Genomic DNA, 13805 nt, shown 5'->3' with positions numbered 1-13805 from the left:
TCTGCGGCTCAGAAGACCAATGTAAGCGGGGGAGGGGGGGGGGAGGGAGGAGGCAGGTTATAAATGAATTAAATAAATAAAAACCAGCCTCAGGGAAGAGACTGTTGATCAGGTTGGCCCAGAAGGTGCAACAAGTTGCTAAGATATATCTGTATAACTTTTTTAGAATATCTAGCCACAAAAGAAGATTGTCGCTCTATATTAGACGCTATCAATGGCATCTTAATTTGCTCTTAATTTCTTATTGCTGCTGATTTGTAAGCAATATTTTGCAGTCTTTTTTCCTTTATAAATTTTTTTTTCTCTTTTCCTTCTCCTTCAGGTTGTATTATTTGCTTATATCGTTGTATAGGCAGTTTGGTGTAGTTGTTAAGTATGCAGGAGAACCGAGTTTGATTCCCCACTCCTCCACTTGCAGCTGCTGGAATGGCCTTGGGCCAGCCATAGCTCTCGCAGGAGTTGTCCTTGAAAGGGCAGCTTCTGGGAGAGCTCTCTCAGCCCCACCCACCTCACAGGGTGCCTGTTGTGGGGGGAGAAGATATATGAGATTGTAAGCTGCTCTGAGTCTCTGATTCAAAGAGAAGGGCAGGGTATAAATCTGCAGTCTTCTTCTTCAGAGCTCTCTCAGCCCCACCCACCTCACAGGGTGTCTGATGTGGGGGGAGAAGATATAGGAGAGTAAGCCGCTCTGAGTCTCTGATTCAAAGAGAAGGGCGGGGTATAAATCTGCAGTCTGCTTCTTATATACAATTTCACCTTTCACCCATTATACCTGTTATGATTATTGATGATCTGTATACTTTCTGCTTCAATAAACTATTTGTTGGGCGGGGAAGTTGCTAAGATGGAGATGGCATTTTGCCCTATTATGTACCTACTGCCCAGGCAACTCCAGCTCGCCCCCTCCACTCACCTTTCTGAGATTCTTGAAAGTGCGATAACCCGGTGAACTTAGGTGAGATGCCCGGGTCTGCGGGTGTTCTCTGTCCAGGCTCTGGAGCAGAAACTGCTGAGGCTTCCAGCACAAGAGGTATCTGGCTGGGTGTAGGATTCAGGCAGTTCTCAGTGCTCGCCTCTGTCGGCCCTGGAGAGCTGGAAGGTTGTGCTTTGAGAAGCTCAGTTTGCACGGCAGGACTCAACCCTTCAGGAAACTCTTGACACAGTTTTTTGGGTGCTTTCATCTCCTGGTCTGGAACCTCTGAAGAATCTGCTGCTTTTCCTGGCAGGTCTTGTGTAAAGGTAGGAAGCTTGGGACCGTCTGTTTCCGGGCTTTGGTTAGAAAGGACCGTGACTGGTTTGACGTTGTCGGTATTTTCGCATTCTGTGTCAATGACCAAAGAATCCTCGCTGGTGTTGCTCTTGAAGGGCGGAACCCGTGGCTTATCATCACTTTTATCTTCTTGGGCAGCAGCCACTCCCTTGTGACTTGGTCCAGCTGCTGTTGATTCAAAACCCTGACCCGAGGGGCCCCCTTTGCAACCCAGGCCCGGGGCAGAACCAGTCGAGAGAGTCCTGTTCAAACTCTGCCTGTCGCCGTGTGCCGAAGCTGAAGGGTCGCTGACGTTGCTGCTTCTTTCGGTTGTGCCGCCGCTCACTTCCGACAAGAGCCGTTTCTCAATTTTCAAGAGCTCCTCCAACCCAATTTTAGGTACGTTGGTTGGTTTGGCAGGAGCACTCTGCGGTTTGGAAACATTCAAAGCCTTTGAGGTTGAGCCAAACGTTTCTAGTTCCGTGATATCAGCATCAAAATCTATATCTGTGGGGTCCAATACTTGCATCTCTCTACTTTGGCATGTTTCAGGAACGTTCAGCTGCACGGGAGGAAGGAAGAGAACTAGAATGATTCAAGAGGTGGAACACTTTCCCTATGAAGAAAGGTTAAAACGCTTGGGGCTCTTTAGCTTGGAGAAACATTGACTGAGGGGTGTCATGATAGAGGTTTATGAGATTATGCAGGGGATAGAGAAGGCAGAGAAAGAAGAAGAATTGCAGATTTATACCTCGCCCTTCTCTCTGAATCAGAGAGAGCGGCTTATCTTCTCCTCCCACAAGAGACACCCTGTGAGGTGGATGGGGCTGAGAGGGCTCTCACAGCAGCTGCCCTTTCAAGGACAACCTCTGCCAGAGCTATGGCTGACCCAAGGCCATGCTAGCAGGTGCAAGTGGAGGAGTGGGGAATCAAACCCGGTTCTCCCAGATAAGAGTCCGCACACTTAACCACTACACCAAACTGGCTCTCAAAGCATTGCTAGCTCAGCAGCTGCCCTTTCAAGGACACCTCCTACAAGAGCTATGGCTGACCCAAGGCCATTCCAGCAGCTGCAAGTGGAGGAGTGGGGAATCAAACCTGGTTCTCCCAGATAAGAGTCTGCACACTTAGAGCTATGGCTGACCCAAGGCCATTCCAGCAGCTGCAAGTGGAGGAGTGGGGAATCAAACCTGGTTCTCCCAGATAAGAGTCCGCACACTTAACCACTACACCAAACTGGCTCTGAAGTCCTTTTCTCCCTTTCTCATAATACAAGAACTCGTGGGCACTCAATGAAATTGCTGAGCAGTCCAGTTAGAATGGATAAAAGGAAGTCCTTCTTCACTCAAAGGGTGATTAACTGTGGAATTCACTGCCACAGGATGTGGCGGTGGTGGCTACAAGCATAGACGGCTTCAAGAGGGGATTGGATAAGCATATGGAGCAGAGGTCCATCAGCGGCTCTTAGCCACAGCGTATTGTTGGAACTCTCTGTCTGGGGCAGTGATGCTATGTATTCTGGATGTTTGAGAGTGGCAACATTTATTTATTTATTTTATTATTTATTTTCTTTAGACTTAAATGCCGCACACTCCGTGAATGTGAGGACTTCTAGTGTCCTGGTCCCACTGGTGGACGTCCTGATAGCACCTGGTTTTTTGGCCACTGTGTGACACAGTGTGTTGGACTGGGTGGGCCATTGGCCTGATCCAACATGGCTTCTCTTATGTTCTTCTGTCTGGGGCAAATGATGCTCTGTATTCTGGGTGCTTTGGAGGGGCAACAGTGGGAGGGCTTCTAGTGTCCTGGCCCCACTGACGGACCTCCTGATGGCACCTGGGTTTTTTGGCCACTGTGTGACACAGAGTGTTGGGCTGGGTGGCCATTGGCCTGATCCAACATGGCTTCTCTTAGGTTCTTATCTGGGACACAGCAAGTTTCCGAGGGTAGCCAAGTCGGTCTAGAACAGTTATATTTGAATCCAGGAGCACTTTAGGGTAGGAGCTTTAGGGAGTCAAAGGTAGGCTATGTGATGAAGGGCAATTTGGCTGATCTCTACAGTGCTATTGGACTCGAATCTAGCTGTGCTGTGGCAAGCCACTGGAAAAATGGAACAAAACGTTCTTAACATCCTTACATCAAGAACACCAAAAACTTCCAAAACTGTTCTGTCACCTGTGCGTGTTGTGCTGAACACTTGGAAGAAGTGTGGAATGTTGTAAGCCTATCTTTCCAGTACTCCAGAAAATTGGCCTATTTTTTCTATTGGGAAAGTTGAAAAAAAATTGGGAGGTGGGAGTATGTTTTCTCATCTCCACCCCTAAACATCAGATGTTTGAGAGTCACAAGACATGAATGTCAGATGTTTGAGAAAAGGAAGGAAGGAAGGAAGGAAGGAAGGAAGGAAGGAAGGAAGGAAGGAAGGAAGGGAGGGAGGGAGGGAGGGAGGGAGGGAGGGAGGGAGGGAGGGAGGAAGGAAGGAAGGAAGGAAGGAAGGAAGGAAGGAAGGAAGGAAGGAAGGAAGGAAGGAAGGAAGGAAGGAAGGAAGGAAGGAAGGAAGGAAGGAAGGAAGGAAGGAAGGAAGGAAGGAAGGAAGGAAGGAAGGACAAATAGATGGGGTGGGAGAGGTGGAGGGAGAGGCTTGGCTTGGAGAAGTTATTTAAAAGAGACAAATGCCTTCTCCAAGCTGGCCAATGGGGCAGTGGGGGCTTCAAGAGTCACACAATATCTGTGAAAGAGCCACATGTGGCTCCTGAGCTGCAGTTTGGCCACCCCTGAAATAGACTCTCAGGATTCAAATTGTCTGCAAAATCATGAACGACAAAGTGCCGCATTATGTACCCCGAAATCGTGTTGGTATCTAAGCTGCTCCTGGACTCAAACCCAGCTCATCTTACAGAGTTCGGTAACTAGCAGGAAAACCAAGTTCATCTTACTTTTCAAGGAAAACTAAAAGAGCTTAAAACGAGGGTACCTTTGAAGTCAGGCACAGGATTACGTACGTTCTCGGGGTCTTTGCGGGGCTTGTCCAGTAGCGCAGCACATGCCAGAATACTGGATTGCTTTGTTGTGTGAAAATCTGCCAGGAATTCATGGAAAAACTGGTTCTTCTCTCTCACAGCCATCTCTTTCTTTGGCAGAGGGGGATCAATGTAAACCACTCTGGCCGGTTCACTGCCTTGAAACAGAAAGAGAAGGGTTTTCAGTTTGCAGTTATTTTTAGATGCAGACTTACGAAGCTAAATTCTGCTTGAGTTAACGCAGGAAGCTGCCTTCTACTGAATCAGACCCTCCGTCCATCAAAGTCAGTCTTGTCTACTCAGACTGGCAGCGGCTCTCCAGGGTCTTTCACATCACCTCCTATCTCATCCTTTAAACCAGAGATGCTGGGGATTGAACCTGGGACCTTCTGTATCCCAAACAGAAGCTCTTCCACTGAGCCATAGCCCCTCTCCCTATCATACAGGAACATGTGAAGTTGCCTTCTACTGAATCAGACCCCCTTGGTCCACCAAAATCAGCACTGTCTACTCAGACTGGCAGCTGCTCTCCAGGGTCTCAGGCTGAGGTCTTTCCCCTCACTTACCACCTGGTCCTTTTAGTTGGAAATGCTGGGGACTGAACCAGGGAATTTCTGCTGTTTCCTGAGAAACAATCACCCAGAAGTTTAACATATCCTTTCTCCATATTTGGAATTGGCTATACATCTGAGAATAATATTCACATACTTATTTGATTTTTTAGTTGATGCTTACCCAAAGGGTATCACAGCGACTTACAACAATTAAACGACATTGTAACAGATAAAAACCAACAAAGCCAGTATGAAATATTAAGACAGAATCAGAGAATCAAACAGAGCTGTAAGGGGCCATACAGGCTATCTAGTATAACCCCCTGGCTCAGTGCAAGATCAGGGGTGTCAAACATGCGGCCTGGGGGCCGAATCAGGCCTCCGAGCAACTAGCTGTTGCCTGCTTCCTTCTCCCTCTTTCTTGCTTCCTTCTGGGGCTTCCTTCCTGGAGGCTCCTATCAGGCCTCCGAGCAACTAGCTGTTACCTGCTTCCTTCTCCCTCTTTCTTGCTTCCTTCTGGGGCTTCCTTCCTGGAGGCTCCTATCAGGCCTCCGAGCAACTAGCTGTTACCTGCTTCCTTCTCCCTCTTTCTTGCTTCCTTCTGCATCACAGCTTGCTTTCCCAGGTTTACAACTTCCAGATACACACCTGAACAGCATACTCAAGATTGCTACAGCACACACATTGTCTCCAGATTTTGATTAAATAATTCAGAGCAAGAAGTGTCAGCTATCAGAGACTGTTAAATAAACAATATATTGTAAGAATGCTAATATTTTAAGTATAAGGTTTTTTTTTTAAAAAAAATCTTTGTGCTTGTGTCCTTTAGAAAGTTTGTATCCCTGCTACTCGGCATTACTTTTGATGACACACATGGCGTGGCCCAACGCGGTATATCCTGCCTTCCACTCCGAAGAGTCTCAGAGTGGCTCACAATCTCCTTTCCCTTCCACCCCCACAACAGACACCCTGTGAGGTGGGTGGGGCTGAGAGAGCTCTCACAGAAGCTGCCCTTTCAAAGACAACTCTGCCAGAGCTATGGCTGACCCAAGGCCATTCCAACAGCTGCAAGTGGTTCTCCCAGATACGAGTCCGCACACTTAACCACCACACCAAACACTTTAGAAATAAAGCGTGCAACTGTATCATCCTGAAACTATCCCCCCCTCTCTCGGTCCGTGGAAAGTTTGTCTTCCACAAAACCGGTCCCTGGTGCCAAAAAGGTTGGGGACCGCTGCATTAGAGCAGGGGTGGCCAACGGTAGCTCTCCAGGTGTTTTTTTGCCTACAACTCCCATCAGCCCCAGCCATTGGCCATGCTGGCTGGGGCTGATGGGAGTTGTAGGCAAAAAAAACACCTGGAGAGCTACCGTTGGCCACCCCTGCTTTAGAGGACCAAATTCTAAGCACTGGGCAAGGGCATCAGATGGAACAGTGTGGACAATGTGGCCGGGTAGAGCATTTTCACATGCAACTGAGGCATGAAGATAAGCACCAACGTATCGTGCTGTTCTGGCACAGCTTGGCCTGGGAGCTGCTAAAATGATGCAGCTCAGCATTACCATAATTTTGAGGGAGAAAACACACTCAATTCTACCTGCAACAGCGATGCTTTCCACTGAAACTGGAAGCTCCCACTGCTCCTTATAGTTCAGGTTGTGATTGTTCAGCAAGGTGAATAAGGACTCGCTCGTCAGCACGACCTGAGGACGATATTTCAGTGCGAGTTTCTCTGCATTCGGGTCTGTGCTGATATCCTTTAAAAGAAGCAGAACAAGTTGAAAGAACTAGGAGTCAGTAAGAATGGAAAATATGATGTTCCAGGGTTAGGTTTCATGGCGTGAGCTTTTGACTGGGGGGGGCGGGGGGCATTATTTCTACAGAAGGACTTCAGCAACATCATCTGAAAAACATTTAAACCAGGGGTGGCCAAACAGGAGTCACACGTGACTCTTTCACACGTATCATGTGGCTCTCGAAGCCCCTGCATCCTGCTGGCAGGCCAGGAGAATGCATTTAGTTAAAGTTGCTTTCTTTCCACCTCTCCCTCCCCCATCTGTTTCCCTTTTATCCTTCCTTCCTTCTGGCTCTCATACATCTGATATTTATTCTGTCGCTCTCACGTTAAGCAAGTTTGGCCACCTCCTGATTTAAACTGTAAGCAATCAACAATGCACAGTTTGAATCTGAAACAGCAGTTGTACATGTCTGATTCAGCTGCCCAGTCCTCTGCTGCAGCGACTACTGAACTATGACTTAAAACGTAAAAGTAGTCCCCCATGCAAGCACTAGTCGTTTCCGACTCTGGGGTGACGTCGCATCACAACATTTTCACAGCAGACTTTTTACGGGGAAGTTTGCCATTGCCTCCCCCAGTCATCTACACTTTCCCCCAGCAAGCTAGGGACTGCTTTTACCGACCTCAGAAGGATGGAAGGAAAGGAAAGGTCCCCTGTGCAAGCACCAGAAGTTTCCGACTCTGGGGTGACGTCACATCAAGACGTTTTCACGGCAGACTTTTGACGGGGTGATTTGCCATTGCCTTCCCCAGACATCTACGCTTTCCCCGCAGCAAGCTGGGGACTCATTTTACCGACCTCAAAAGAATAGAAGGCTGAGTCAGCCTCGAGCTGGCTACCTGAACTCAGCTTCCGCCAGGATCGAACTCAGGTTGTGAGCAGAGAGTTCAGATGGCAGTACTGCAGCTTTACCGCTCTGCGCCCCGGGGCTGCTGAACTATGACCTGCAGGGTGCTTTTTAGGTGCCGGTCATCTACTTACGTGGTGCAGCTGGGAAGCTCTCTGCTCTGGAGTTGTAATGGCTGACTTAAGATTAGCAGGTAGCTGCAATGGTGCAGGCATGTTTGGAAAGTGTCGCTTGATGGCATTCACCTTTCCCTTGAAGACAAATTTAAAAAGGATTAACACTCTTAGCATGGCTTCCAAAGAACCAGAGACTTCAGAGGCATCTTTAAAGGCTGAACACTTCATGAGTGAACCTGCCGATCCACTGCTATCTTCTAGGGAGGTCTTGCTCTGAACGAAATTTGACACAATATAAGAGAAACAGCTTTATTGAATTTGTTCAGGGCTTTTTTAAATAGCAGGCACACACAGGAACGCAGTTCCAGCTGGCCCAGTGTAAAGGGGGATCGCCTAATATGCACATTAGTCCCTGCTGGGCTTTTCTACAAAAAGCCCTATGTAAAACAATGGTGACATCAGGGTGTGTGGCCTAATATGCAAATGAGCCCGTGCTGGGCTTGTTCTACAAAGCCCTGGTTTTGTGCCATAGTTGTTTTTCTTTGCTGGTTTGAGTCTGCAATGCCATTTGTTCTGTCCCTTGCTCCAGAGTTCATCTAATGGGCTTCAGTTATAGGAGAGAGCAGCTGAAGAGTAAGAGAAAAGTCCTAACAGTGGGAAGAAGAAGAAAATATTGGATTTATACCCTGCCTTTCTCTCTGAATCTGAGTCTCAGAGCAGTTTACAATCTCCTTTTCCCACAACAGACACCCTGTGAGGTAGGTGGGGTTGAAAGAGCTCTCACAGCAGCTGCCCTTTCAAGGACAACCTCTGCCAGAGCTACGGCTGACCCAAGGCCATGCTAGCAGGTGCAAGTGGAGGAGTGGGGAATCAAACCCGGTTCTCCCAGATAAGAGAGCTGTGGCTGACCCAAGGCCATTCCAGCAGCTGCAAGTGGAGGAGTAGGGAATCAAACCCGGTTCTCCCAGATAAGAGAGCTATGGCTGACCCAAGGCCATTCCAGCAGCTGCAAGTGGAGGAGTGGGGAATCAAACTCCGTTCTCCCAGATAAGAGAGCTCTGGCTGACCCAAGGCCATTCCAGCAGCTGCAAGTGGAGGAGTTGGGAATCAAACCCGGTTCTCCCAGATAAGAGAGCTCTGGCTGATCCAAGGCCATTCCAGCAGCTGCAAGTGGAGAAGTGGGGAATCAAACCCATTTCTCCCAGGTAAGAGTCCGCTCACTTCACCACTATACCAAACTGGCTCTCAAGAGGGCGGCTCTCCCACAGTGGAGGTCTTCAACCAGAGAGGGGTTCGCTTATGGCAGCAGAACAGGACCCACCTGAAGCATAACCATGACTGGCAACAGCATCTCTCTTCCTAACCGGAGTGGACATTATGGCCACAGAGAAGAAGACTGCTGATTTATACCCCGCCCTTCTCTCTGAATCAAGAGTCTCAGAGCAGCTCACAATCTCCTTTATCTCCTTCCTCCACAATATACACCCTGTGAGGTAGGTGGGGCTGAGAGAGCTCTCACAGAAGCTGCCCTTTCAAGGACAACTCCTACAACAGCTATGGCTGACCCAAGGCCATTTCAGCAGCTGCAGGTGGAGGAGTGGGGAATCAAACCCGGTTCTCCCAGACAAGAGTCCACACACAACCACTACACCAAACTGGCTCTCAGAGAGCCACAGCCCTAGGAAAACCACACATGATACTGCGTCTCTTCACCCATTAACCTACCAAGCACACCTTACCAGAGCAACAAGGCTGGCTTCCAGTTTTAAAGTCAGTTCCGCGCTAAACTTGCCCCCCATGATGCTGGTAACTTCATGCAGGACGTAAGATTCAGGATATTTCTTCACAGAGCCAATGCAAGAGCTTAAAAACCTCTGTTGGGAGGAAGAAAGGTGTAAAGCAGAATAATCTACAACAGTGGAACCGGTTACAAAAAAATTCTACTAGGTTCAGAAGGTAGCCGATCTGGTCTGCGACAGAACAGGGGTGTCCAAACTGTGGAGGTTCCCCAAAAGCTATCAGTAGCCAGCCCGTTATGCTGCTTTCGCTGCCCACACAGGTGCCAGTATGTCAGAATTAAATAAAGCGATTTTAATTTTCCAAATGGATTCATAAAAGCCCAGTGTTGACATCTGTGTAGGAATCACTCCTCACTCTTTCTTTTTCCACATTAGCCACACACAGAACATACAATGGTGACCTGCACGGCTTCTGCCCTGTCAGAATTACAGGGCTTCTGCCCTGTCAGAATTACATTTATAAGACTAGTTTCTAAGCTATGCTTACTAAACAGAAAGAGGAACCAAACCAATCCTTTCCTCTTACTTATTTTAATTCCCCCTGCCATTAATTCACAGCTGACGTATGGCAACCCTGCGAGGTTTTCAAGGCAAGGTATGTCCAGAGATGGTTTGTCATCGCCTGCCTCTGCATAACAACTTTCTCACGATACGAGAACTCGTGGGCATTCGATGAAATCGCTGAGCAGTCGGGTTAGAACGGACAAAAGGAGGTCCTTCTTCACCCAAAGGGTGAGGAACACGTGGAATTCGCTGCCACATGAGGTGGTGGCGGCTACAAGCATAGCTTCAAGAGGGGAGTGGGTAAACATCTGGAGCAGAGGTTCATCATTGGCTATTAGCCACAGCATATTGTTGGAACTCTCTGTCTGGGGCAGTGATGCTCTGTATTCTTGGTGCTCGGGAGGGGCACAGTGGGAGGGCTTCTAGCCCCACTGGTGGACCTCCTGATGGTACTTGGGTTGGGGTTTTTTTTGTGGTCACTGTGTGACACAGGGTGTTGGACTGGATGGGCCACTGGCCTGATCCAACTTGGCTTCTCTTATGTTCTTATGTGACACAGAGTGTTGGACTGGATGGGCCACTGGCCTGATCCAACTTGGCTTCTCTTATGCTCTTATGTGACACAGGGTGTTGGACTGGATGGGCCACTGGCCTGATCCAACATGGCTTCTCTTATGTTCTTATGTGACACAGGGTGTTGGACTGGATGGGCCATTGGCCTGATCCAACTTGGCTTCTCTTATGCTCTTATGTGACACAGAGTGTTGGACTGGATGGGCCACTGGCCTGATCCAACTTGGCTTCTCTTATGCTCTTATGTGACACAGGGTGTTGGACTGGATGGGCCACTGGCCTGATCCAACATGGCTTCTCTTATGCTCTTATGTGACACAGAGTGTTGGACTGGAGGGGCCACTGGCCCGATCCAACATGGCTTCTCTTATGTTCTTATGTGACACAGGGTGTTGGACTGGATGGGCCATTGGCCTGATCCAACTTGGCTTCTCTTATGCTCTTATGTGACACAGAGTGTTGGACTGGAGGGGCCACTGGCCCGATCCAACATGGCTTCTCTTATGTTCTTATGTGACACAGGGTGTTGGACTGGATGGGCCACTGGCCTGATCCAACATGGCTTCTCTTATGTTCTTAAGTGTGACACAGGGTGTTGGACTGGATGGGCCACTGGCCTGATCCAACAGGGCTTCTCTTATGTTCTTAAGTGTGACACAGGGTGTTGGACTGGATGGGCCACTGGCCTGATCCAACAGGGCTTCTCTCATGTTCTTATGTGACACAGGGTGTTGGACTGGATGGGCCACTGGCCTGATCCAACATGGCTTCTCTTATGCTCTTATGTGACACAGAGTGTTGGACTGGATGGGCCACTGGCCTGATCCAACGGGGCTTCTCTCATGTTCTTATGTGACACAGGGTGTTGGACTGGAGGGGCCACTGGCCTGATCCAACATGGCTTCTCTTATGCTCTTATGTGACACAGGGTGTTGGACTGGAGGGGCCATTGGACTGATCCAACAGGGCTTCTCTTATGTTCTTATGTGGCACAGAGTGTTGGACTGGAGGGGCCACTGGCCTGATCCAACATGGCTTCTCTTATGCTCTTATGTGACACAGGGTGTTGGACTGGAGGGGCCACTGGCCGGATCCAACATGGCTTCTCTTATGTTCTTCTGTGACACAGGGTGTTGGACTGGAGGGGCCACTGGCCGGATCCAACATGGCTTCTCTTATGTTCTTATGACTTCCTTGGCTGTCTCCCATCCAAGGGCCAACCAGAACCGACCCTGCTCATCCCTGGGCTCTCCGGGTCAGGACTTGCGCTTGTTACCTTGGAGTAAAGCAATGCCTCTTCAGAGATGGAGTTATAATCTTCAACACACGTCCTTGCAGCATTCTGAGCAAACTTCAGAAACTCCGCAACCTCTTTGCTCACAAATTCTTTCATTTGCTGAAACGAAAGACCAGCCTGCGCTAAATGAAAGAGTTCCATTTTGCTATTGCATTAGTAACCATTTCCCCATACGTTAAACATGCTCACATTTACATACACCCATGATTTTAAAGGGAAGAGAACACTTTTACCAGCTCAGTTGCAGACGAAGAGAAAAGCATAATACCTCTTTATAGGGCCAACACAACACAGTCCTCCACAATCTGTCATCAGGGTGTCTAATCAGTGCAATCCCCTCCCCGTGAGGGAAATGAATTTGGTGTTTGAGCTGAAGTGAAACCAGAGGTGCAAGGGTTAACTGTAGCCAACAGAGAAGCAGGAGTGAAATTTAGGGATGCTGCGTATTTTACTTATTTTATCAGATTTATATCCCGCCCTCTCCTAATGGGCTCAAGGCGGCTTCCAGTGAACTCTCTGTTTTAGACAGAGTTTGGTACATCTCAAGGCCATCTTGCCAGCGAGATGTGACAAAGCGTGACAAAGGTTATGGGATGGGGTATACAGGTGGACATTGAGCATTCTTAACAGCTTTATGCATATTCACTTTCACGCTCAGCTTTATTTGCATGGACATGGGATACATGTTAAAGGTGGGGGCTCATATTAAGGAGCTGACATGTAAGGTGGACCAGAAAGTTGTAAACCTTGCTCTCTCATCCAATGAGAGAGACAGGGGAGGGTCTTGCGGCCGGTGATAGCTACAGAATGTATTTTTGTTTATTCTGTACTTTGAGCTTGCCTTGGTACAGCTCCTACTGATATCACTAAAAACTTCGGAACAGATCTATCTGACTGACTTTGTTTTATCATTTGGGGGTTCAAGGGGAACCGATTTATCACCCCCTCCCCTCCAAAAAACAGGCATACAGTGGTGGCGGAGAGAAGGGAAGTGAAAGGGGGCGTCATGGCACCTGCTCACACCTTTCCTAGAGCCTATCAAGTGGTTTTCGAAAATGGGTGGAGCCAGGTGGGGCTTTCGATGGACCATATTTGATTGGTTACGCAGATTTTAAAAAACGCTGCTTCGGCAGCAGCTGCCACGGCAGCACAAGGATCTTCATATGGAGAGCCAGTTTTGTGTACTGGTTAAGTGCGCGGAATCTTATCTGGGAGAACCGGGATTGATTCCCCACTCCTCCACTTGCAGCTGCTAGCATGGCCTTGGGTCAGCCAGAGCTCTCCCAAAAGTTGTTCTTGAAAGGGCAGCTGCTGTGAGAGCCCTCTTGGCCCCACCCACCTCACAGGGTGTCTGTTGTGGGGGAGGAAGGGAAAGGAGATTGTGAGCCGCTCTGAGACTCTTTGGAGTGGAGGGCGGGATATAAATCCAATATCATCATCTACCTCACAGGGTGTCAGTTGTGGGGGAGGAAGGGAAAGGAGATTGTGAGCCGCTCTGAGACTCTTTGGAGTGGAGGGCAGGATATAAATCCAATATCTTCATCTACCTCACAGGGTGTCAGTTGTGGGGGGGGGGGGGGAAGGTAAAGGAGATTGTGAGCCGCTCTGAGACTCTTCAGAGTGGAGGGCGGGATATAAATCCAATATCTTCATCTACCTCACAGGATGTCTGTTGTGGGGGAGGAAGGGAAAGGAGATTGTGAGCTGCTCTGAGACTCTTCGGAGTGGAGTGGGATATAAATCCTATATCTTCATCTACCTCACAGGGTGTCCGTTGTGGGGGAGGAAGGGAAAGGAGATTGTGAGCCGCTCTGAGACTCTTCGGAGTGGAGGGCGGGATATAAATCCAATATCTTCATCTACCTCACAGGGTGTCTGTTGTGGGGGAGGAAGGGAAAGGAGATTGTGAGCCGCTCTGAGACTCTTCGGAGTGGAGGGCGGGATATAAATCCAATATCTTCATCTACCTCACAGGGTGTCTGTTGTGGGGGAGGAAGGGAAAGGAGATTGTGAGCCGCTCTGAGACTCTTCGGAGTGGAGGGCGGGAT

General features: G+C 48.8%; 1 protein-coding gene across 1 annotated transcript in view; it reads right to left on the bottom strand.

The window, feature by feature from the left end:
* Positions 1-13805, bottom strand: part of ICE2 (interactor of little elongation complex ELL subunit 2) — a 62867-nt gene that overhangs the window by 35102 nt on the left and 13960 nt on the right. Inside the window, exons 6-9 of the mRNA XM_060259898.1 lie at positions 7603-7719; positions 6420-6579; positions 4252-4427; positions 914-1811 (exon numbers count right to left, since the gene is read on the bottom strand). Coding sequence (XP_060115881.1) covers positions 914-1811; positions 4252-4427; positions 6420-6579; positions 7603-7719 — 1351 coding nt within the window. The remainder of the gene's footprint in view (positions 1-913; positions 1812-4251; positions 4428-6419; positions 6580-7602; positions 7720-13805) is intronic.

This window comes from Heteronotia binoei, chromosome 19, assembly GCF_032191835.1.
Source record: "Heteronotia binoei isolate CCM8104 ecotype False Entrance Well chromosome 19, APGP_CSIRO_Hbin_v1, whole genome shotgun sequence".
Taxonomy (NCBI): domain Eukaryota; kingdom Metazoa; phylum Chordata; class Lepidosauria; order Squamata; family Gekkonidae; genus Heteronotia; species Heteronotia binoei.
The sequence above is the reverse complement of the archived record's forward strand: the minus strand, read 5'-3'. Positions and strand labels throughout refer to the sequence as shown.